The 25,132-nt window shown below is 37.5% G+C and overlaps 1 protein-coding gene across 3 annotated transcripts in view; it reads left to right on the plus strand.

The window, feature by feature from the left end:
• Positions 1–25,132, plus strand: part of PLCL1 (phospholipase C like 1 (inactive)) — a 330,501-nt gene that overhangs the window by 272,477 nt on the left and 32,892 nt on the right. For all 3 annotated transcript variants that reach the window (XM_015077978.3, XM_053215513.1, XM_053215512.1), the window contains 2 exons: positions 4,545–4,620; positions 6,703–6,812. In XM_015077978.3, the coding sequence (XP_014933464.2) occupies positions 4,545–4,620; positions 6,703–6,812 (186 nt within the window). The remainder of the gene's footprint in view (positions 1–4,544; positions 4,621–6,702; positions 6,813–25,132) is intronic.

Consider the following 25,132-nt stretch of genomic DNA (forward strand, 5'->3'; position numbering starts at 1 on the left):
CTGCCAGTAGCCAAGAGGGATTCAAAGCCATCTTTGAGTGTCTCCAAGGGAGTTTTGGGCGCGTTTGGAGAAAATAGGAGATCTACACTTTTTGGCAGGAGTAGAGGTGGGAATGGGGTGAGGCAGGGAAAGTAAAATGGAGGTTAAGAACATTTGAGCTGCCTCTGGAAGGATAATTAGAATTTGAAAGATGGGCCAGAGAGTGAGAATGAAGGCTTAAACCAGGAGTGTTGTGATAAAGAAGGAAGCAAAGGGATAAAAGTGGCAGGTTAGGCAAGACTTGGTGACTGACAGAATGTGGGAGCTCACCTTCTGGATGTAGTGAGGCAGAGTGTGTTGGTGATCTGAACCTGGGTGTCTGGAAGAGACAGAGAATGCTGGAAATTACAGATACAGCTATCTGATAGTAAGCAACTCCACCTTATTTTGTTCTCTGCAGAGAGCACACTCAAAGGGGTGACTAAATGAGTAAATGAGGGCTTTGGTTATAAAAGTATGGGTATGGGTTAGTAAAGCATCAGTGGGCGGTGAGCACCACAGGTATAGCAACAGTAGAAAGCTGTCATCACTTGCAGACCTAAAGGAAAAGGGGAAGGAGCCATTCCTGGCACTCAGTAATATGGTACCTGCCAGAACGGGGCCACTTGACAGGAGCTGTGGCCTTGTAGAGAGGAAGCTATGGAGCCACAGTCTGGCAGGGAGGAGATGATCAAGGAGTAACTGCCCTAAACCTCTCTCCTCCCGCCTCCTGTCCTGATCCCTTGCAGGTGGGTCCCATTGGCCAATCCTAACAGGAATCAGAGGCAAGGGAGCCTGCTTGATGTTGCCCACAGAGATCAACTTCCCCAGCCCAGAGCATGGCAGACAGGGGATCTAGAGAGCCGAATAGAGAGGGCCCAGCAACTCCTCAGTAAAAATATTTTGAGAATTTATTCATTCATAAATATACAAACTCAGTAACATACCAATTCATACAGTGTAAAAGAAATCAAGAATAGAAATCAGCGTTGGATTTTAAAAGTTTTACTTATGAATAATAGAAGTAAATCTTTTTGCTCTTCCAGTGTGATTGAATATGTTGATCTGATCCGACTGTCATTGTTATCACTTGTCAGTGTTGCTGAGAAAGAAATCATGGCGTGAATAGAACGAGGAGCTGCTCTGCCATCTTCACGTTTTTGCTTGTGCTTATGTAATCTTCATTTTCCTTTCAGGAATGCATATCTGGAAGGCTTAGTTTATCTAGAACAAGAAAATATAAGTGGTACTTACTCTACTACTTTACAGCCATATGTAAGTTGAAATATTCTGGAAGAAACTAATAAATGAGTGCTGTTGTCAGCCCTTACCTAATGTGGAATTACCTTCTTCATCTTACCTCAGTTCCCACCTTAGAGATACTTGATCATGATTTTGCAAGGGGGGCAGGATCAGTCTATAAAGCTTAATTTCCTTGCTAGTTTTATGGGTTAAATAAATGTGAATAAAAGTCCTCATTGTTTCTCCTTACACCTCAAAGGATTATCTTGTGCTCCCCGCCCCAGAGTACATGTACCTCCCTACTTTGGAAACCACTGCTATACACCGTTGGAGGTATGAATCTGGAATTTAGGAGAGAGCTGAGCGTTGAAGATGTTGGCTTTGAAGGGATCTGCATGAATACAAATTTCATAGCTCTAAGCACGGATGGAATTGCTAAGAGGAGAGATAATGATGAATGGAAACAGTGGAGAGCTTAGGCCAGGCAGCTGGGAGGATTCCTACATGTATGGATATAAAAAAGGAGAAAGAGGTAGTACAGAAGTCAGAGAAAGAGCAAAGCATGAAAAGAACCAAGGTCCCAGAAATCAAGGAGGGCTGATCAGAGGTGTCAGCTGCTGAGTTGGGAATGAATGAAGACCAAGGGTTGGCCAGGTGTAGTTGATCATGAGGTCAAGGTTAAACTTTGAAGGTCTTGGTGGAGTCTTGCATGAGTCAAAACAATGAATGTGGGCTAATTTTTAACGGAAGGATTAATGAGGACAACCATTCAAAGGCCAATAGAATATTTATTATTGTTTTTGTTTGCTTACTTTAAAGTAGGAGATGTTGTGTGGAGAAGGGAAAAAGGCGGGAGAGAGGTAGAAATTTTGGAAAAAAAAAAAGAAGGAATCATTAGAAACAGATTCCTGAGGGAAGCAGTAGAGATGGGTTTGAAAGTCTAGGTACAAGGGTAGCCATGACAGAGAGGATACTTCCTTCTCAGGTTGTTACAAAGAGGCTATGGTGTTTTTGGATGCAGAAGTTATATTCCTTTTATACTCAACACTGAGGAGATACTTAGTAAAATACTGCAAAGAAAACTGGCCACAAATTAATAGTTTCTTAAAATCAAAGAATATGTTCTCTACTGAGAGCAAAACCAAGGGAAATGAGTGTAAGATGTCAATCAAGATTTAATAAAGGAAATGATCAATCCTGTTACTTTTTTGAGTTTTTCTTAAAAAGGGCAAATTTGAATCTGGTTGAAATGGATTGATTATGGGCATGCTCACACATTTTTTTTTTTTTTCTGACAGGCTGGGCCAGGTGACTTTGGAAATGCTATATTTTATTCTCAAAAAGATTGCAAGTATTTGAAGGCATGCATTCTCTCCTGGAGTATGGGCAGGGCAGACAAAATCAGAGGGGTGCTATTTTTTTCATGACAATAAGTGGATGCCAGGAAACTGCAATTTTAATTCCAGCTTGATAATTAATTAGTTCTATTTTTTGGACAAGAATCTTAACTTCTATAACTCTTCACTTCTTTTTTTCTAAAACCAAAATTAAGGGGGTGGCCATGATATCTAAGATTCTTTTGGTCTTAAAATTAAATGATTCTAAAAATGTATATCATATTACCTATTTTGCTTATGGTAAAGTCACAAAATATGTCCATTATTTATGAATGTTTCCCTTGCTTGAATTTCATGAAAATATTCTGTCTACTACTTAACTATTGTAGTATATAACTTTTGAAAGTATAATAAAACTCAATTGATGTTGTATGCATGGATGCTAAGCTTAGAAAAGACTGAATCAGATTGCCCTCATATTTAATCTTTTTCTGCTTATCAGTTTCATTCACTTGGAAGCTTTAGTCAGTTAGGCTACTATTAGTCATTTCGTAAATTGTTATTCACTAGCTTTCCACTTCCTTTTGAGAGTTGAAAGAGTTAATGCAGTTAAAATGTTTGACTCAGTCTAGAACTTCTTGGGTATCTATTTTTATGGTTTTGATGGTCAATTTAACTCTCCAAATAAGTTACTTTCAACTACTACTTTAGGCAGAAAATATGAGTAATTGAATTTTGTTTGGTTGAATTAATTATCCCATTTCATTCATGCATTTGAGTAGACTTCCCTGCTAGACTCTGAGCTCCATGAAGCTAGAGATGTGTCTGTTTTTACTCCTTAATGCATCATATCCCATGTACTTACCACAGTGCTTACAAATTTGTGATTCAATATTCTTTCCCATTTAAAATTTGTAATCATAAACCACTTTATATTTGTCAGTGATTATACAAGGCTAATCTGTTCAACAGCACTTAATTATGAAAGATGTCTTACCCCAGACCTTCATGTCCACTTTGCATTCTGCCTTAAAGTCCCTTCAGAATATTCAGACACACAAAACACAGCATAGCCAGATGAGATGGGACAGCGTTTATTGGGGGTAGAAGAGTGGCTGGAAATTCAAGTGTTAGTTTGCCTCTTGGTTCCCTTTCTTTAGTCACTTCTTCAAAGGGACCCCCAGGCCTTGTCATCCTGATCACAACTTCTTTGCTGATTATCATCTTCCCCCTTCTTCATGTACAGATTTTTCTTTTCTCCATCTCTCCAATAGTTGTCTTATTTCCCCTACTTCATTCAGTAGATTAATTATTCCTTGGACGTTTTTGCTTTCTATTCAAACGTAAAGGTCAGGGACAACCATTTCGGTGTTATTGCCTACAAGCTCTGTTGAATAATTGGTGTCTCTGAAATCTGACCCACTCCTCATTCTTGCCAGTGGAGCTGGAGCCCTTTTAGAGGGAGGACCAGACCGCCACCATTTTGGGGCCACTCAAATCTAAGCTGCTAACTTCACTGATGTGTTCAGTAGTCCTTTAGCTCATTACTAGGTGATGCCTTATTTTGATTCTTGTTGCTATTGTTCCAGTACCACTTGCCTTATTGTTGCAGTTACGTTTGGAGTGAGGCGATGGAATAGAGGTGTTCCTGAATGTGATCTGGGGCTGAAAGAATGTGTATACATCTATTTAGCAATTACTTATTTGGCACTCATGATGTGCCAAGCATGTTACGTGACTGAAGCAATTATAAGGTAGGTGCTTCTAGTGGTAGTGCTAGAATGAATGGGGGTTGGAGCACACGTTATCCCTCCGTCTCCTACCTCTTGTGGTCAGGGCCATGGTTCCCCATTACTGCCAGCATCAGGAGAGTCTCTCTGTGTGTTGTCTTTCCAATGAGTCAGTTTAAGGACTGCTAACAACCACCTTTTTTTATTTTTGTGACAGATGATTCAAGAGAGCCGGTTTCTCATAGAAATGGCAGATACAGTCCAGGAAAAGATTGTGCAGTGTCAGAAAGCAGGTAATCCCCCCAACTCCTGCCCCATTTCATTTAGAAACTTAATGATAATTCTTGGTAGATTTTTCAAGTTTCCATTTTTACTCTTAAAATTCAAATATTTTATGCCATAGTTTATCTATAAATTTGAGTTAAACTTAAGTCTTTGTTTAGTACAGAAGAAGTCTTGGTGACAGTAGGTGGGTTGTATGTATATAGGGGGGTAATGTCTGAAGATGTCTAGAGAGGTGAGGGGTTCTGAATCTACTTTTGTGGTTTTTACTACACATTGCTCCTTAAGAACTACCTCATTTTTACAATTTGAACCATAATCCTATTAATCTTCTAGGCTTTGGCCTCATTTATTAGTCATCCTTTTAAATGTATTCTTTCTTTAAGGAGAGGGTGGATTACATCTCTGTGAGGGTACCCCTTTGTTGATTTATATTCACCTTCATCCATACTCTATACTTTTGTCTTTCTTGGATTTATATTCTCCTTGATTCCGACGCACAATAAATAGGATGAAGGAGATGACAATAATGACAATTGCTTGATATATTGGCATATGATATACTGTGCAAATACACTATGTTGCTTAGTCCTTATAACAACTCTACAAGGTAATCACCATTATATCCAATTTGTAGATGAACCATCTGAGATTCTGAGAGATTGAGTGAATCACCCAAGATGCCTATTAACACAAGGTAGAGCTGACCTTTGAACCCAGACCAGACTTTAAAAATGGTGCTGTTTGCTGACTTGGTCCACAGACTTAACTGTTTCTGTTGACAAAAAGCACAGAAATAATCCCACGTACTTATATAATGCTCCTATATGTGAGGCAGTACTTTGAGAGCCTTTTATGTGTTGACTCATTGAATCTTCACCACCATCCCTTGAGGTAAACACTCTTGTTATCACCATCTCACCAGTGAGGAAACTGGATCACAGAGAGGACTTGTTCATGCTTATGTAGCTAGTAAAGTGGTAGAGCCAGAGGGTAAGCCCGGCTCCACAGTCATGCTCTTACCATGTGCTATATTTGTGATGTTAACACTAAGAAGGTTAATGTGGTTTTGGGCTACGTTAATAAAAGTAGAGTAATTAGAATAAAGAGGGTGGTGGGCTACTTCAGCCTTGTGGGCTGCTACCCTACCTTGTGTGGGCTGCTTCAAGCCCACTTTGAATATGATGTTCCTACAAGCTCTTCTGGATGCAATGCAATATGCAATATGCAATCTTCCTGGATGTCATATTTAGAGAAGAGACATTATTAGTAAAGCTGAACCATGCTAGAATGTTCAATCTGGAGGAGAGAAGACTCCAGTGGACTTTATCTAACATCTTTCTTCAAATATTTAAAGGTTTGCACAGTGGAAAAGAGGTTGGACCTAACAGGTCTGGATCTAGCTAGCACCAAGGTTCCAGGGAGAGAGACTTTGGCTTGACATAAGGTATAGCTTTCCAAAGATGGCATAAGCTGTCCAGAAGAAAGTGTGATTCCCATCTCTGAGGATAGTGATATCTTTTATAGTATTCAAGCTTCTTAAAAAATAGTTGAGCTAAACATAATTTTAAGGTCATTCTCAAATATGAAACATTTAGGTATTTCCAGGAACTCTATTTACAAAACATGTTTTTATTTTTACTCAACATTTGTCGGTTAACCTTGTTATCCACATGGGCTCCAGGATCTACTGTCAATCTGTGGAGATGGTTTATAGGGAAAAGTAGAATAAGTGCATCTATCACATACGGTTATCAGTTGCACATTACGCTGTTTCATGTAAAAACCAGGTAGAAGACAAACAAGACATATGTACCCTGTTGGAAGAATTTGGTTCTTAACTTCCTTCTTATGTCTTTATCTATGCCTCCTGGCTGTTTCAAAGGTAATTTGGTCTAATGCATCCATTATTGTTAGTTTGCCCCTAAGGACAGCCATTGGTGGGGATGAACAGAATGAGAAGGAGCATTCAATTCAGGGATTTCAAAATTATAAGAGAAGGGCAGGCATGGGAAATAATAACATTTTTCATAATAAAATGTTTTTCTGAAATAGCATCATACTAAGAATTCTTACATGTTCTCTTTTCAAAGGGATGGAATTTCACGAGGAACTTCATAATCTAGGGGCGAAAGAAGGCTTGAAAGGAAGAAAACTCAACAAGGCGACTGAGAGTTTTGCCTGGAACATTACAGTATTGAAGGTAAATGAAATTCCCAGGGACCTTCTTTGCCTTTATTATTCTTCTCCTCATGTCTCCAAAGTGTAGAGAAACATCAGTGGTTAAATGCAGTGATTTGAATTTTTAAGTAATATGTGGCCTAAATCACCAGGTTCATGCTCTAAGTGATGGGGAGATTGACATACTTTTTGCCCTAATAGGACAAATGAGGTTTGTGGTGGAGACAGAGGACAGCACGACCTAATTCCACTGCCTGGTGGTTGTGCTTGTGTGTTTTTACTCACATGGACTCTGCTGTTCATGTCAATATAGCTGTTCTTGTCTGTGGCAAGAATAATGCCAAATGTGGGAGAAGGATCCCGCACACGTGATTTGGAAGAGCTTTAAACCTCAGAATATCTGGAACCATTTAGGATTATTTTATTTTAAGAACAGTTTCTATAAATATATTTATTTTTGCAAATAGCTTTGGAAGTCAATTTCTTGAGATTATGATTTGCTCTGCTGAAAATTAATTTTAGGAGTTTGAAGTAAAGATGCCACTTTTCATATTTTCTTATGTGAAAGGACAGATGATTTAGGCAGTTGGAATAATTTATTCCTGACAGTGTGTTGAGAAGAAAATAGCCACAAACGTGATTAATTAAAAAATTAATCGTTGCCAATGTATAAAGAACATCTACTATATGTCATATACTGTTTTACAAGCTTTAATAAACTAACATTTTAATATGCACAACAACCCAGTACTACTATTATTCTCATTTTAGAGGTGAGAAAACCGAGGCATTAAAAGCTTAGGTATATTACCGAAGGTCACTCCACTAACAAACAATGGAGGTGGAGTTTGAACCCAGACAGCTTGGTGCCAAAGAGATATGTTTATGAGGAGGTGCCAGGTGAACTGTAAGACATGTTACAAATGTTTCTTAAAAATTCAGTTCACAAATATTTGCTAACCTCCTACTATGTACTGGACTTTATGCTAGGTATTGAGGGTCCATGGAGAGCGAAAGAGGCACAGACCTTGACCTCATGAATTAACAGTCTGGAGGCAGGAGGTGGGATGAGGGAAAATAGGCATCATTTGCTTAATGAGCAGGGAGGAGCTATAGCATTAATATGAAGAGGGGCTTATTTTATAATATTAGAAGACAACATGTCAGCTTGAACCCTGACTCAAACACTTTCTGATCAGATATTTATGTGGTCTTGTTAATGTGCCAGTCACTGAGAAAGGAGCTATGGATACAAATATCACAAGAGTAATACCTGGGCCTCCAGGACTGGTGTACCAAGGGAGACAGACATATAACCAATAATGGCCATCAATTATTCAGCACTTAATATGTGACAGGCGCTCACAGCTAAGTAGTTTATATACATTTTCCCTTTCCTCTTTGCAACAAAGGTGTGCCCTTGCAGCAACTCTTGCTGACCCTGGTATGCCTCTATCCATCTCACAGATGAGGACATTGAGGCTTAGCAAGGTTTAAGCTTCTTGCCTTCATCTAGTAAATGGCAAAGCTGAGATTTCAACTCATGTCTGGGGTCTATACTACACTGTCCTTCTGCTCCCCATAAAACTCAATCCATGTGACTGAGTCTAGGCAGCCTAGTGCAAGGGTGAGGCAGGCTCTGTGTGCACATTGCCTGATAGCTGTGAGGCTTTAGCCAAATTGTATGATCCTTCTGAAGGCTGACAATAATATTAGAGTGACAATAATATATATATTTTGAAAGTTTATTTTGAGAGAGAGCACGTGCATGCAAGTTGGGGAAGGGCAGAGAGAGAAAGAGGGAGAGAGAAAATACCAAACAGGTTCCAAGGTGTCAGCTCAGAGCCCGATGTGGGGCTTGATCCCATGAACTGAACTATGAGATCATGACCTGAGCTGAAACCAAGAGTCAGATGCTCAACAAACTGAGCCTCCTATGGGCCCCTAGAGTGACAATAATATTAATACTCAGGGTTTTGTGAGAATTAAATGAAGTAATATATACAAAATGTCTAAGTCACAGTGCATAAAACTAGACACTGTATACACACATGTGCATATATAAAGTAATAACAATAATATACATAGTTATATGTATAATATATATGTGTGTGTATATATGTGTGTGTGTATGTGTGTGTGTGTGTATATATATATATATATATATATATATATATATATGTATGCTATTATTTTTGCCACGCGAAGATGACATTGTAGGAACAAGTTTGTTGTTTGTTTCTTATTTTATTTAGAAGTCTTTTAATAATTAATTTTTAAATTGCAATTTCTTATTTCTGTATTAATCTGTGACTTAAGCCCATTCACTGTTCTGTGTTTATTTGGTTTAGTGACAGGGGCTGGTTGCTAGATCGGGCTGAGCAAATACTATACATGCCATTCTAAGACAGATCTTTTGAAACATGACCAATATTCTACTATTGTAGCTAATGTACTAGCTGCTAGCATTTCAGCTTGAGTGCTAGGAACTTAAACAAGAATAGTGAATTTTTCCAAACTTTTAATATTTCCTTTCCTTCATTGCATTTGGTGGGCTTGTTAGTCAGGTGCTCCTTCCACAGTGCTGAACAAATGACCTTCTTGGAGTTTGAATTTTTAGCTGAGGGACAGAGACTAGGCTCTTTTGGAGACTGTTTAGTTCAATGATGCCTCTCTGAGAAGATCCTCCTCTCTAAGACTCTCCCTTTCTTTTTTTCTTTTTAAGTGTTTATTTATTTATCTGAGAGAGAGAGAGAGAGAGAGAGAGAGAGAGAGAGAGAGAGAGAGGAAGCAGGGGAAGGGCAGAGAGAGAGAAAGAAAATCCCAGCAGGCTCTGTGCTGTCAGTGCAGAGCCCGATGCAGGGCTCAATCTCCAGAACCACAAGATCATGACCTGAGCAAGTCAAGAGTCAGATGCTTAACTGACTAAGCCACCCAGGCACCCCCCTCCCTTTATTTCTTGTATCTTGAATGTGAAACTCTTAATTCCTGCTTTGTTCTCCAGCCTTCCTGTTGATTTTCCAAGCTTCTAAAGTCTTCCAATAAATCCCCTTTTTCTTAGTTTTCTAGATTCAGTTTATATTGCTTACAACTGGTTGAATAAGCAGTAACCAAACTTTTGAGACATAAACAGTGAATAGGTAGAATATGGCAGGGCCTGCTATAAAGTTGTGCATTGCCAACAGAAAAGGTTTCCTTACATGCAATTTAGATACGTACTCTCTACTAACTAGAGGAAGGAGTGGGGATTGATGAATATTGGTTGAATATATGGGTTCGTGAAGCTAAAAATATTTAATTCCAATGTACTTTCCAACAAGTAGGGGAGAAGCTGAAAAAAATGAGAAATGTACGTCTAGGAAAAAGGTTGTTGGGACCAAGGAGTGGTGGAAAGGAGCATTGGCTTTAAAGTACATTGAGCTGAGACTAAAAAAGTAATTCTTTAGTTTATGTTTTCTGAAATTCAGTATTACACTGATACAATATTAATAAATGAAGGGGAAGCTAGAGAAAAATTGGCAGAGACAAAGATAAATAGCTTTATAATAAAATGAATATGAATTATATTTAGTGTCTACACTTTCCAAGCCAGAGATGAGGACTTAGGATCCAGCAAGAAAGCTGAAGTCAAGATGGTCCTGGAAACAATCCATGTTTTTTTTTTTCCTTCCATTCATATTTTAGTACCATACATGGGTCCAGAATAGGGAGTTGCTTAGCATATCATTTGCATTTCCCCACACTTTGGCCATATGCCAATAGCCAACTATAATATTTTCCTCCTATCCATTTCTTTCTCTTTCACTGCTGAGCACAGAATCAGATTCTATATATAGCCATTGTATTTATTTGGGGTGTTGTGATGACACATGTCTCAATGACTCAGTTTTCAGTATATTTTCTAGATAATCATTGGACCAAGATAGTTGCATCTCATCGTACCATCAGACATTAAGAGTTACTTCCATCTGTCTTTTCCCCATGCTATCCTTCAGAAATGAGTGTTATTTGGTTATTAACATAATATTAAAATCTTACAATGGGAATTTTCCCTGTTCTTTAAGTCTTCCAGAAAGAGATGCTACAATTTCACTGGCTTAGTTAACCTATTGTAGTAAATTGTTATTAATTTTGGAAGTGTTTCACTCATGAGAGTTTTGAAGTTCTTTTGGAAGAGAGATATGAATTTATACTATATGTCTGAGAAAACACAATGTGTTATTATGTGGAATCCATTTAAAGGCTTGGACTCCATCCAGAGTGTCTTGACTCCTCAAGTATAAAAAGAACTTCATTGTAAGGCAGTCACACCTGTAAAACTGAAATTAGAAAGAACCCTTGAGTAGCATTTTAGTGAGCTTTCCCAGTATATATTTTTCTAACTTGGCCTGTTAGGTATTTTAAGGAACTAAATTCAATTATCTTTACATTTTTAAAAGTTTGATGAAAAAATCAATTTTACCAGGCTAGACATGTGTCAAGTAGAAATATATAAAAAATAATATTCAAAAAATATAACTAGTAAACATTTTATTATAAAGGAAAAATTATGAAGTTAGGTGGTCACTAGAGCTTAAAAAGGAATACAAATATTAGCAAGTGGCTGACTTCTTATTGTTCATAAATTTCATTGATTACTAGTTGAATGACATGTATTAAATAAATTATGATGAACAATTACTTCATCAATGAGCACTTCTATTAATTGATATGTATTTATACTTTCCCTATATAGATTTACAGCTTGTAATTTAATGCATTCCAGTGTGTGCCACACAAAAAAATCCAGTTGGAGCATCTGGGTGGCTCAGTTGGTTGAGTACCTGACTCTTGATTTCAGCTCAGGTCATGATTTCTCCCAGGGTCATGGGATTGAGCCTGTGTTGCGCTCTGCACTGAGCATGGAGACTGCTTGAGATTTCCTATCTCTCTCTCTCTGTCTAAAATAAAAATAAAAAAACAGTTCTTTTTTGTAGATTTATATTCACTAGGTATGACTAATCTTTTCTGCCTGACTTGTTGGCTTTTTATTATTGTTTAAGCCTTTGCTTCTTCTGCTTTTTCTTGGCAACATTTTCATTTTTCTTGGGAAGAGCAGAGGCTGGAGCTTTTCACTTCTCCTTGGGTACTTGTGTTTGTAATGCAGGCAGATTCTCTTATTCAGGCCCCAAATTTCAGGCTGTCACATCTCTGGGAAATATTGCTGAATAAGGGCAATTAAGTGGATGTCAGTGTGGTAATACACTTTCTAACAGAGCCTGCAAAACCACTTGAAGTCTCATTGTTGAGAGACAGGAGAAAGGAAATAAGATGATGGGTTATTAAGAAAAGAAGTATGAGAGGTATCCATCTCTGAAAGACTGAATGATAGCAAGAATGGAGTCACCCTCAACCAAATGACCATTTAAAATCATTCTTTGTGACTGTGTGTGTGTGTGTGTGTGTGTGTGTGTGTGTGTATGTGTGTGTGTGTATCAAATCAGCCTCTTTTGGTATCCATAGTGACCATATATCCTGGAGGCTTCTCTGAGGTTATATCAAGAAGGGACATGTCCAGTGTCCTCTATGTTGTCTATTGAGAACCTCTCCAATGGTGTTTCTGGTAGCTGTTGGCTCTTGTTGTAGTAGAAGCTAGAGAAAGGCTAGCTTTCCTCCTGAGGCAACTCTTTGAGAAAAGAATGTCAGTTTATGAAGTCTAGAAACAGACCACCAGTGACAACAATGCATTAATAATAAACTATTCTTCATATTGATAATACTATCAATTGTTAAGTAACCTAAAGCAAAGGAATCAAGAGTACAGACTCTGAAGCCAGACACTTTCTACCTGTGTGTCCTTGGAAAAGCTTCCTTTTGTCTCTGTGCTTCTGAGTCAATTGGGATATGCTAGATTGTGCTGTGGTAACAAAAATGTGAAAATCTCAGTGACTTAAAACAATAGCTTGTTTCTTGCCTCTACTGTATGTCCATCACAAGACATATACAACAAGTATATTTTAGGAACACAAGCTAATAGGAACTGTATCTAATATTTCTACAATCCTAGAGGTAGGGAAAAGCACAAATTGGTTTTAAACACTTCTGCCATATGTTCACTTCTGTCCTAGGTCTGCCATATGACACATGGAATCATAGTTTCCTTCTATTTATATTTGAATGGCCAAAACAAGCCACATGGTCAGATCTGAATTCAGTGGAGTGGGGCAAGTGTATACTTCCTCAAGGAAAGGGAACAGATTTTGGTGAATATAATGAGGTTCCTCAATTACACCCACTTCATAGGATTATATGAGGACTAAATTGTAGAGGGCATTTTTAGGCAAACAGCCTTGTGCAATGGAATGTAGAAAGGGCCCACAGTGTTCCCCTGGCTGAATACAGACTGGCCATCAGGTGACCCACCTCAGTATATCCACAGGCCCTAACTGACCAATGGGCTACTTACAACTAGGCACAGCTACCAAAAAAGGGAGAATTCCATATATTGCCATACCTCTTCCTCTTCTCCCTTTAAAACCGAACCCCACCCACTGCCTCTCCTTTGCTGTCCTGCCTGCCATTCCCTTGTGTTGTATTCAATAAACTTCTATCACCTTGTTTTGCTTGAGGTGAATCCTTTTACCTTCTGCATCACCAGCTTCCACCCAATCACCATCCCACATTTTGAGGTCCCCATCTGATTTAAACACCCCGTAAACACCACATAAGTGAGTTAACATATATAAAGTGGTTTATGGCATATAAAAAGTGCTGTATAATTGTTATTTTTATTATTAGTAATTAGCATTCACTGCTTATAATAAGCAGGTAAGTGATTTTCACACAACATCTTAAGTCATTTTAAGGGTAATGCTATGAAGTTAGTGGTACTACACCCATTTTGTAGATAAGAAAACTGAGGCTTGAGAGGTTAAGTAACATTCCCATTGGTGTATAGGTACTGAGTGAGGGAGCAAGAATCTAAATCCAGAGCCCATGCTGTCAGCCCACTATGCTATATTGTTGGAATATTAATAGTACCATAATAATGATATATTAACTGAGTGCTTTCTATGTATCAAGTATTGTACTAAGTGCTTTATGTCTATTATCTTATAGAGAGTAAGTGTCCTGTCCACATAACATGAGAATTCCAATCACCTTGGCAGTATATTCCCACAGTGCAGAAAGGTACATTGAAAGCGTGTAGCTTTAGACCACCAATTCTCCTTGTTCTGACATTATACTCACCAAGCAACTCTGTTGTCAGTTTGGCTTCCCAGGCATACTTTTCTGGTGGAGACAGAATGGATTGACCAAGTGACAAAACTAGTCCTATCTGCCTGGAGGTCGCATTTGTTTTTGTAAACACATCAGTTAACTTCCTTCATTACCAATGCATCTCCTATGAGTTTGGGTAGCACGTGAATTAGCTCCCCAGATGTAATTGAACACTTGGACAGATACCACTGAAATTAGGAAAGGAAAACAAAATAACAAAAATACCAAAGCAGAGGGCCTGACCCTGGACCCACCCTGAGAACCCAGCCAGCCTCCTCCTGTTTCTCTTGGACCAGGTTACTGTTCACTCGCTTTCAGTCTAGATGTTGCCAGCCTCCACAACTTGATGAGGTAGAGGAAGTGCCTCCAGCAAGAGCTTTGCAAAGGCTATAATCCTATTCATATTCCTTCCTCAGCCCACTCCTCTACACCCTCAACTCTATCTCTCAGATGTTCACTCTGTCCTTTATCACCTAAGCCATTAGAGCAAAAGTCCTGGAATCTTCTTCCTTTGAATAGCAAACCTGAGATGATTTGGAAATGAGAGGTGAAGTCCTTATAGGTAAGGACTCCTCAGGCTTCACTGAGAAGAAAGGAGCCTGACAGGAATATTGAAGAGGCTGTAAGTCATTAATCTTGAGATGTGGACTTACAAAGAGTTTTCAATAAAGCTTTTAATTCTGTTAAGTCTAAGGAAAATATTTTCTAGTAATACATACAAAATAACAAGATTTGGGGCTGTGAGTTCCTGTCTATTTTATCTTAAAATTGATTATCTCAGAGTTTTGACATATAGGAAGTTGGACATGAGTTTAAAAATCTTCAACTAATATAATTTTTAAACATTAGATTATCTTCTCTGGGGCTAGATTTTCTCACCTAAAGATGGGATCAGGTTTTATGATAGCTAGAGTCCTAAGTCTTCACATTTTATGACTATTATTTTCAATCTTTTTCTGTGCTTAACTACATTACATTGCTTAAACACACTGATCCTTTTGTCACTAAACTTATCAATAGTGTAAATCTCTCTACTTATATACCCTCTCTTTTATATCTTACTCCTCCTCCTTTGTTTTATTTTTAACCTATGGCACTATGAAACCCTAATTACACTCCGTTTCTATTCTTACTTCACAATTTCTCACTGTAATCTCTCCCACTGCTATATTTTCCCTTCCTGATTGTGCTTTACAAATAAGATGATCTATTCTTACCATCTTGTTGGGAATTTTTGTTTTCCAAAGTTTTTTTTTTATTGTGCTAAAATACATAGAACATAAATTTTGCCATCCTAACCATTTTTAAATGAACAGTTCAGTGGTATTAAAATGTATTCATAGTGTTGTGCGACCATCACCAACATCCATCCCAACTCTTTTCTCTTGTAAACCTGAAACTCAGGATCTATTAAACAATAACTCTCCATTCCTCTCCCTCCCCAGCCCCTGACAACCACTGTTTGATTTTATGTTTCTATGATTTTTGACTACTCTAAGTAGTCATTAAGTACCTCATATAAGTACCTCATATAAGTGTGATCATGCACTATTTGTCCTTTTTTGACTGACTTATTTCACTTTGCATAATGTCCTTAAGGTTCATTGATGTTGTAATAAATTCCTTTATACAGCTAAATAATGTTCTGTCGTATACATTTTGTATGTGTGTTTTACATTTATTTGTATGTTTATTTTTATTTGTTTTATTTTATTTTTATTTTCATTCCAGTATAGTTAACACACAGTGTTGTATTAGTTTCAGGTGTACAATATAATGATTCAATAATTCTATACATTATTCAGTGCTCATCAAGATAAATGTACTCTTTAATCCCCTTTACCTATTTCACCCATCCCACACCCACCTCTCCTAATCATCAGTTTGTTCTCTACAGTTAAGAGTCTGTTTTTTGGTTTGTCTCTTTTTTTTCCTTTGTTCATATGTTTTGTTTCTTAAATTCACATATGAGTGAAATCATATGGTATTTGTCTTTCCCTGAATGACTTACTTTGTTTAGCATTATACTCTCTAGATCTATCCATGTTGTTGCAAATGACAAGATTTCATTCTTTTTGGTGGCTAAGTAATATTCCATTCTATGTATGTACCATATCTTCTTTATTAATGAGCACTTGGGCTGCTTCCATATCTTGTTTATTGTAAATAATGCTGCAATAAACATAAGAGTGCATATATCTTTTCAACTTAGTGTTTTCATTCTCTTTGGGTAAATGCCCAGAAGTGGAATTATTGGATAATATGGTAGTTCCATTTTTAATTCTTGAGGAAACTCCACACTGTTTTCCACAGTGGCTGCATCAATTTACATTCCCACCAACAGGGCACAAACATTGCTTTTTCTACACATCCTTGTCAAAACTTGTTTCCCATGTTTTTGATTTTAGCATTCTGACAGGTGTGAGGTAGTGGTATCTCATTATGGTTTTGATTTGTATTTCCCTGATGATCAGTGATGTTGAGTATCTTTTCATGTCTCTGTTGGCTTTTTGTATCTTCTTTGGAGAAATGTCTGCTTATGTCTTCTGCTTATTTTTAATTGGATTATTTGTTTCGTGTATGTGTGTTGAGTTGTGTAAGTTCTTTATATACTCTGGATACTAACTTTTTATGGGCTATATCATTTGCAAATATCTTCTCCCTTTCAGCAGGTGATCTTTAGTTTTATTGATTGTTTCCTTTGGTGTGCAAAAGCTTTTTATTTTGATGTAGTCCCACTAATTTATTTTTGCTTTTGTTTCTCTTGCCTCAGAAGACATACCTAGAAAAAATGTTGGTATGGTCAATGTCAGAGAAATTACTGCCTTTGTTCTCTTCTAGGATTTTTATGATTTCAGATCTCACATGTAGGTCCTTAATCCATTTTGTGTTTATTTTTCTGTGTGGTATAAGAAAATGGTCCAGTTTCATTCTTTTGCATGTTGCTGTCCAGTTTTCCCAATACCATTTGTTAAAGAGATTGTCTTTTTCCTATTGCATATTGTTGCCTTCTTTGTTGAAGATTAATTGAACATAAATCGTGGGTTTATTCCTGGGCCCTTTATCCTGTCCCATTGATCTGTTTCTATTTTTGTGCTGGTACCATACTATTTAAATTACTATAGATTTGTAGTATATCTTGAAATCTGGGATTGTGATACCTCCAGATTTGTTTTTCCTTTTCAGTTGCTTTGACTATTCGGGGTCTTTTGTAGTTCTGCACAAATTTTAGGATTATGTGTTTTAGTTCTGTGAAAATTGCTGTTGGTATTTTCACAAAGATTGCATTAAATGTGTAGATTGCTTTGGATAGTGTGAATATTTTAACAGTATTCGTTCTTCTAGTCCATGAGCATGGAGTATCTTTCCATTTGTTTGTGTAGTCTTCAATTTCTTTTATCATTGTTTTATAGTTTTCAGAGTACAGGTCTTTCACCTCCTTAAGTTTATTCCTAGACATTTAATTCTTTTTGATGCAATTGTAAATGGGATTTTTTTCTTAATTTCTCTTTCTGCTACTTCATATTAGCTTATAGAAATGCAATGTATTTCTGTATTAACTTTGTATCCCATGACATTACTGAATTCTATCAATTTTAATAGTTTTTTGGTGGAATCTTTAGGATTTTCTGTATATAATATCATGGCATCTATAAACAGTGTAAGTTTTACTTCTTCCTTACCAATTTGGATGCCTTTTATTTATTTTTCTTGTCTTATTACTATGGCTAGGATGTCCAGTACTATGTTGAATGCAAGTGGTGAGAGTGGACCTCCTTATCTTCTTTTCTGATCTTAGGGGAAAAGCTCTCAGTTTTTCACCATTGGGTATGATGTTACCTATGGGTATTTCACATATGGCCTTTACTATGTTGAGGTATATTCCCTCTAAATCTACTTTGTTGAAGGTTTTACTATGAATGGATGGTCTACTTTGTCAGATGCTTTTTATGCTTTTATTGAAATGATCATATGGTTTTTATCCTCTCTCTTATTGATGTGCTGTATCATGTTGAGTGATTTGCAAATATTGAACCACTCTTGTGTCCCAGGAATAAATCCCACTTGATTGTGGTGAATGATTATTTGTAAGGTATTGTTGGATTTGGCTTGCTAATATTTTGCTGAGGATTTTTATACCTATGTTCATGAGAGATTGACCTGTACTTTTCTTTTGTTTTTTCTTTTCTTTTTCTTTTTCTTTTCTTTTCTTCTTCTCCTCCTCCTCTTCCCCCTCCCCCTCCCTGTCCTCCTCCCCATCGTTCTCCTCCTCCTCCCCTCCCCCTCCCCCTTCTCCTCCCCCTCCCCTTCCTCTTCCCCCTTCTTCTTCTTCTTCTTCTTCTTCTTCTTCTTCTTCTTCTTCTTTTCATAGTGTCTTTACCTGGCTTTGGTATCACGATAATGCTGCCCTCATAGAATGAATTTGGAAGGTTTCTTTCCTCTTCTATTTTTGGAATAGTTTGAAAAGAATAGGTATCAATTCTCTTTAAATGTTTCATATCATTCACCTGTGAAGCCATTGGTTCTGGATTTTTGTTATTTGGGAGTTTTTTTTATTACTGTTTCAATTTCAGTTCTGATCATGTCTCTTCAAATTTTCCATTTCTTCCTGACTCAGTTTTGGGAGGTTGGATGTTTCTGGGAATTTATTCACTTTTTTCTAATTTGTTCAATTTGTTGGCATATAATTCCTTATAATGTTCTCTTAAATCCTTGTATTTCTGTTATATTTTTGTTGGTTGTCATTTCTCCTGTTTCATTTATGACTTTGAGTTCTCTCTCTTTCTCTCTTTGATGACTCTGGCTAAAGGTTTATCAATTTTATTGATCTCTTAAAAGAACCAGCTCCTTGTTTCATCAATCTATTCTATTGTCATTTTAAGGTTCTTTTATTTAAAAAAAAAGTTTATTTATTTATTTTGAGTGAGAAAGAGAGATACAGTGGGAGAAGGGCAGAGAGAAAAGGAGAGAGAAAATCCCAAGCAGGCTCCATGCTGAAGTGCAGAGCCCAACATAGGGCTTGAACCCATGAACTGTGAGATCATGATCTGAGCCAAAATCAACAGTCAGATTATCAGCTGGCTGAGCCACTCAGGCACCCCTGTTTTAAGCTTTTATTTCATTTATATCTTTATGTTTTTTCTTCCTTCTGCTGGTTTAGGATTTGGCTTGTTCTTCTTTTTCTACCTTCTTTAGGTATAAGGTTAGGTTGTTTATTTGAGATTTTTCTTCTTCTTGACATAGGCTTGTATTGCTGTAAACTTCCCTCTTAGAATCATTTTTGCTGCATCTTAAAGATTTTGGACCATAGTGTATTCATTTTCATTTGTCTCCCTGTACTTTTTTATTTCCTCTTTGATTTCTTGCGTGACTTTTTCATTGTTTAGTAGCATATTATTTAACCTCCGTGTATTTGTACTCTTCCAGATTGTATCCTTATGGATGATTTCTAGTTCCATAGCATGTGGTCGAAAAAGATGCATGGTATGACTTCAATCTTTTTGAATTTGTTGAGACTTATTTTGTGGCCTAATATGTGATCTCTTCTTAAGAATTTCCCATGTGTACTTGAAATGAATGTGTATTTTACTGTTTTAGGATGGAATGTTCTGAAAATACCTGCTAGATCCATTTGGTCCAATGTGTCATTCAAAGTCCCTGTTTCCTTGTTGATTTTCTGTTTGGATGATCTATCCATTGACATAAGTGGGGTGTTAAAATCCCCTAATATTGTATTAATATTATTGTATTACTATCCATTGCTTACTTTATGTTTGTTATTAACTGCTTTATGTATTTGGATGCTTTCATGTTGGTTGCATAAATATTTACAATTGTTATATCTTGTTGGATTGTTCCCTTTATGATTATATAGTGTCCTTCTTTGTCTTTTGCTACAGCTTTTGTTTTAAAGTCTGTCTTGTCCAATATAAGTATTGCTACCCCAAGTTTCTCTCACTGTATTTATATGATAAATGCTTTTCCATCCCTTCATTTTCAACCTGCATGTATCTAAAGAAGCTTCAAATGAGTCTCTTGTAAGCAGCATATAGTTGGGTCTTGCTTTTTTATACATTCTGTCACCCTTTGTATTTTTATTGGAGCATTTAGTCTATTTACATTCAAAGCAATTATTGATAGGCATGTACTTATTGCCATTTTGTTACTTGTTTTATGGTTGTTTTTGTAGTTCTCTGTTCCTTTCTTCTCTTGCTCTCTTCTTTCACAGTTAGTTGGCTTTCTCTAGTGATATATTTGGATTCCTTTCTTTAATTTTTGCATATATATTATTGACTTTGATTTGTGGTTACCATAACATCTTTGCATATAGCAGTATATATTAAGTTGATGGTTGCTTAAGTTTGAGCCCATTCTTTACTCTTCCCCTCACATTTTAGAATATGGTGTCATACTTTACATCTTTTTATTTTGTGAGACCCTTGACTTATTTGTATAGATATACTTATTTTACTGCTTTTGTGCTTTCTACTTTTCTTACTCCTGCTTATGGTCTTTCCTTTCCACTCGAAGAATCCCCTTTAACATTTCTTGTGGGTCTGGTTTAGTTTTCATTAATTCCTTTAACTTGTGTTTGTTTGGGAAACTCTTTATCTCTGCTTCAATTCTGAATGAAGGCCCTGCTGAATAAAGTATTATTCGCTGCAGGTTTTTTTTCTTTCAGCACTTTGAATATATCATGTCACTCCCTCTGGCCTGCAAAGTATCTGCTGAAAAATCAGTTTATCACCTTCTGAAGTTTCCCTTGAATGGAAATGTTTTTGTTTCTGTTTCTCTTGCTATTAAAAAATTTTTTTAAATGTTTATCTTTGAGAGAGAGAGAGAGAGAGAGAGCAAGCAGGGGAGGAGCAGAGAGAGGGAGACACAGAATCTGAAACAGGGTCCAGGCTCTGAGCCATCAGCACAGAGCCCAGTGCGGGACTCAAACTCACAAACCATGAGATCATAACCTGAGTCAAAGTTGAATCTTAACCTACTGAGCCACCCAGCTGCCCCTTTTTTGCTATTTTTAAAATTCTCTTTTTATCATCATTTTTTTTTGCCATTTTAATTACTGTATGTCTTGGTGTAAACCTCCTTGGGTTGATTTTGTTGGGGGCTGCTATGCCTCCTGGATCTGGATTTCTGTTCCCTTTCCCAGATTTGGGAAATTTTCAGCAGTGATTTTTTTTTTCAAATAAACTTTCTTCCCTCTTTTCTCTCTCTTTGCTTTTTGGGATCCCCATAATGCAAATGTTATTAAGCTTGGGGGTATCGCTGAGTTCCCTAAGTCTATTGTCATTTTGTATTATTATTTTTTTCTTGCATCTTTTCATCTTGATTGCTTTCCATTTCTCTGTGTTCTAGTTCGCTGATCTGTTCTTCTGCCTCCTCTTATCTCCTATTCCATCTAGTGCATTTTTAATTTCAGTTATTGGGTTCTTCATCTCTAATTGGTTCTTTTTTATGCTTTCTCTTTCTTTGCTGAAGGTCTCATTGAGATCCTCCACTCTTTCTTCATGTCCAGGGAGTATCTTTACAAACATTACTTTAAATTCTCTATGAGGCTATTATCTGCATTTTGCTTAAGTCTCTAACTGTGATTTTGTTGTGTTCTTTCATTTGGGACCTATTCCTCTGTCTTCTCATTTTGTCTAACTCTCTGTGTCTGTTTCTTTGTGTTAGGAGAGTCAGTTATATCTTCTGCTCTTAAAAGTAGTGGTCTTATGAGGAAGAAGTCCTTTAGTGCCCTGCACTGTCCCCTGTTACCCAGAACCAGGCACTTCAGGGCTGTCTTCTATGTGTGTTGTGTGCACCCTGCTGTTCAGACTGAGCCACTTTCTCCTTCATTTCAGTCATCTACAATTGCTCTCTTTGTCTGTTATGGGTAGGATTTTGTTCTTGTGTTGTCAATAGGCCAGTCTGGGACTGCCTTGGGCTTGAGCATAGTCAGTATAGGCACTTGGCAAGGATGCAGTAGTGCTTTCCCTGTGTTGTACCTGAGAATCTTTTGTTGGTAGGTGAGACCTGCAGTCAGACCAGATATCTGCCACCAGCCCACTGCTGAAGCTGAAGTCTGACTGGTGAGTGTGGTTCTCTTTTCCTTTCCCTGGGGCAGGCATCACATTAGAGTGGTGCTGGCACCTGTCAGGGCTGTTGATAGACTACCAGGCTTGTGGCACTGCTTTGGATGCGTTCAGACCAAAAGCAAATTGGAGGGGATGGAACTGCAGAAGCACACAGGTGCTGGTTGGCAGTGTTAGCAAGGTTTTTGCTGGTGTGCTGTGGGAGGGGACCTGGATCAAAAGCCTGGCTGGAGGGGGTGTGTCTTCAGGGGATTGCAGGGGCAGGGTGCACTGTTAACAAGTTAGGTGGGGAGTATTGGCTCCATAAATAGTTGGGGAAGGAAATGGCCAGCTTCTTTCCTCCTGGAGAATTTTCCCAACATCCCTGCTCCTCTACCACACATTCTGAGATTAATAAACAAATTTCCTTCTTATATACCCCAGGCATTTTTCAAAGTGCTGCTTCTATGCTATATCTCTGTGGAGCTGTTTATTGTACCATCTCTTTAAGGGCAGGGATTCAGTTGACTCTTGCCCTCCCTGCTCTCCTATGATCCTGCTAATTTTTAAAGTTCCAGGTTTTAAGTTCCACTGATTCTAAGAACTTGTGAAATTTGGCCCCTCTGGTTTTCAAAGGCAAATGTTATTCATCATCCTGTGTGGGCTTCCCTGTGTGAGTCTATTTCTCTCCCTTATCTGTGCCTGTGGTTTCCCTCCCTCCTGCAGACAGTCCTGGGGGTCTATTTAGCTGCTGACTACATCTCTGCCCTTCCTACCCTCTTTGATGTAGCTTCTTCTCTATATTTAGCTGTGGAGAGTTTGTTCTGCCAGCCTTCAAGTCTTTTTCTGGTTATTTACATGATGTGAATGTTATCTAGTTGTATCCATGGGAGAAAGCTAGTTTAGGGTCTTTCTGCTTTGCTATCTTCCCTGAAAGTCCTATAAATACTACAGTTTGCTTGTCCATTCATCTGTTGATGGATGCTTGGACACCTTCATGTTTTAACTTTTGTGAATAATGCTGCTATAAACACGGATGTACAAATATCTCTTTGAGATCCTGATTTCAGTTCTTTTGGGTATATACCCAGAAGTGAAAATTGTTGGGGGGGTGCCTGGGTGGCACAGTCAGTTGAGCATCCAACTTTGGCTCAGGTCATGATCTCACGGTTCATGAGTTTGAGCCTTGCGTCGGGCTCTGTGCTGACAGCTCAGAGCCTGAACCTGCTTCAGATTCTGTGTCTCCCCCTCTCTCTCTGCCCCTTCCCTGCTTGCACTCTGTCTCTCTCTTTCATACATACATAAATAAAACATCAAAAAAAAAAGAAAAGAAGTGGAATTGTTGGTAATATGGTAAATCTATGTTTAATATTTTTGAGGAATCATCATACTATTTTCCACATTGGCTGTACCATTTTACATTCCCACCAGAAGTGCACAAGAGTTCCAATTTATACACATCCATTTTATTTCTTTTCTTTCTCTCTTTTTTTTTTCTTTCTTATTTTCATTTCTTTCCTTCTCCTGTCCCCCTCTTGTCCCTCTCCCCCTCCCCTCCCCTCTGCCCTCCTCTTCCCCTTCTCTTCCCCTTTCTCCTCCTCCTCCTCTACTTCCCCCTCTGCCCCTCCTCCTCCCCCCCCTCCTCTTCTTCTTCTTCTTCTGATAGTAACCATCCTAAAAAGTGTGAGGTTGTATCTCATTGTGTGGTTTTTTTTTGGTTTGTATTTTTCTAATGATTAATGGTGTTGAAAATTTTTTTCATGTAATTATTGGTCATCTGTGTATCTTTTTTGGAGAAATATGTATTCAAATCCTTTGCCCATTTTTGAATTTGATTGTTGCTTTTTTTTCTTTTCATTGTTGAGTTTTAGAAATTCTCTATATATTTGGGATGTTAATCCTTTATCACATACATGACTTGCAAATATTTTATCTCATTCTGTGGGTTGCTTTTTACTTTTAACATATTGTATTTTGATGCACAAAGTTAAAAATTTTCATGAAGTCTATTTTGGCTCAGGTCATGATCTCATGGCTCCTGGGATTGAGTCCCACGTTGGGCTCTGCACTGAGAGCATGGGATTGGGGTTCTCTTTCTTTCCCTCTCTCTCTGTCCCTCCACTGCTTCTCTCACTCTCAAAATAAAAAATAAACTTTATAAAAATATTTCATGAAGTCTAATTTGTCTATTTTTTCTTTTGTTGTCTATGCCTTTGATGTCATATCTAAGAAATCATTACCAAATCCAACCTTGTCAAACTTTGCTCTGTGTTTTTTTCATAAGACTTTTATAGTTTTAAGTCTTACATTCAGGTCTTTTCCACTTTAATTTAATTTTTGTATGTGGTGCTAGGTAGCTGTCCAACTTAATTCTTTTACATGTGGATATCCAGTTTTCCCAACACGGTTTGCAGCAAAAACTATCTTTTTCCCACTGAACGGTCTTAATATCCTTGTCAAAAATAATTTGTTCATATACACGAGGGTTTATTTCTGGGCTGTCTTTTCTATTCTATTGGTCTGTATGTCTAAGTTAATGCCTGTATCACACTGTTTTGATTACTGTAGATTTGTAGTAAGTTTTAAAATCAGGAAGTTTGAGTCTTCCAGCGTTGTTCTTCTTTTTCAAGATTGTTTTGGCTATTCAGGGTCTCTTGGGATTCCATGTGAATTTTAGGATGGAGTTTTCTATTTGTGTAAAAACATCATTGGGATTTTGATAGGGATTGCTTTGAATATGTAGATTGCTTTTGGTAGTATTGTCATCTTAACCACATTGTCTTCCCGTTGGGAATTTTTGCAAACAGAATGATGTTATCCTTTCTTTCATTTTGTGAGGCTGCCCTGCAGTGAAAATACTCAAAAAACATTATAGAGAGTCTGATAATTAAATTCAGTTTATAATTCACAGAATTCCACTCTGGAAATATGTGGTATAGCTGTTAAACTCTATAAGTAAAGTGCTCTATAATAAAAAGCAAATTGTATAGCAAGGACCACATAAGTAATTACTATCTCA

Source organism: Acinonyx jubatus, chromosome C1, assembly GCF_027475565.1.
Source record: "Acinonyx jubatus isolate Ajub_Pintada_27869175 chromosome C1, VMU_Ajub_asm_v1.0, whole genome shotgun sequence".
NCBI classification, from domain to species: domain Eukaryota; kingdom Metazoa; phylum Chordata; class Mammalia; order Carnivora; family Felidae; genus Acinonyx; species Acinonyx jubatus.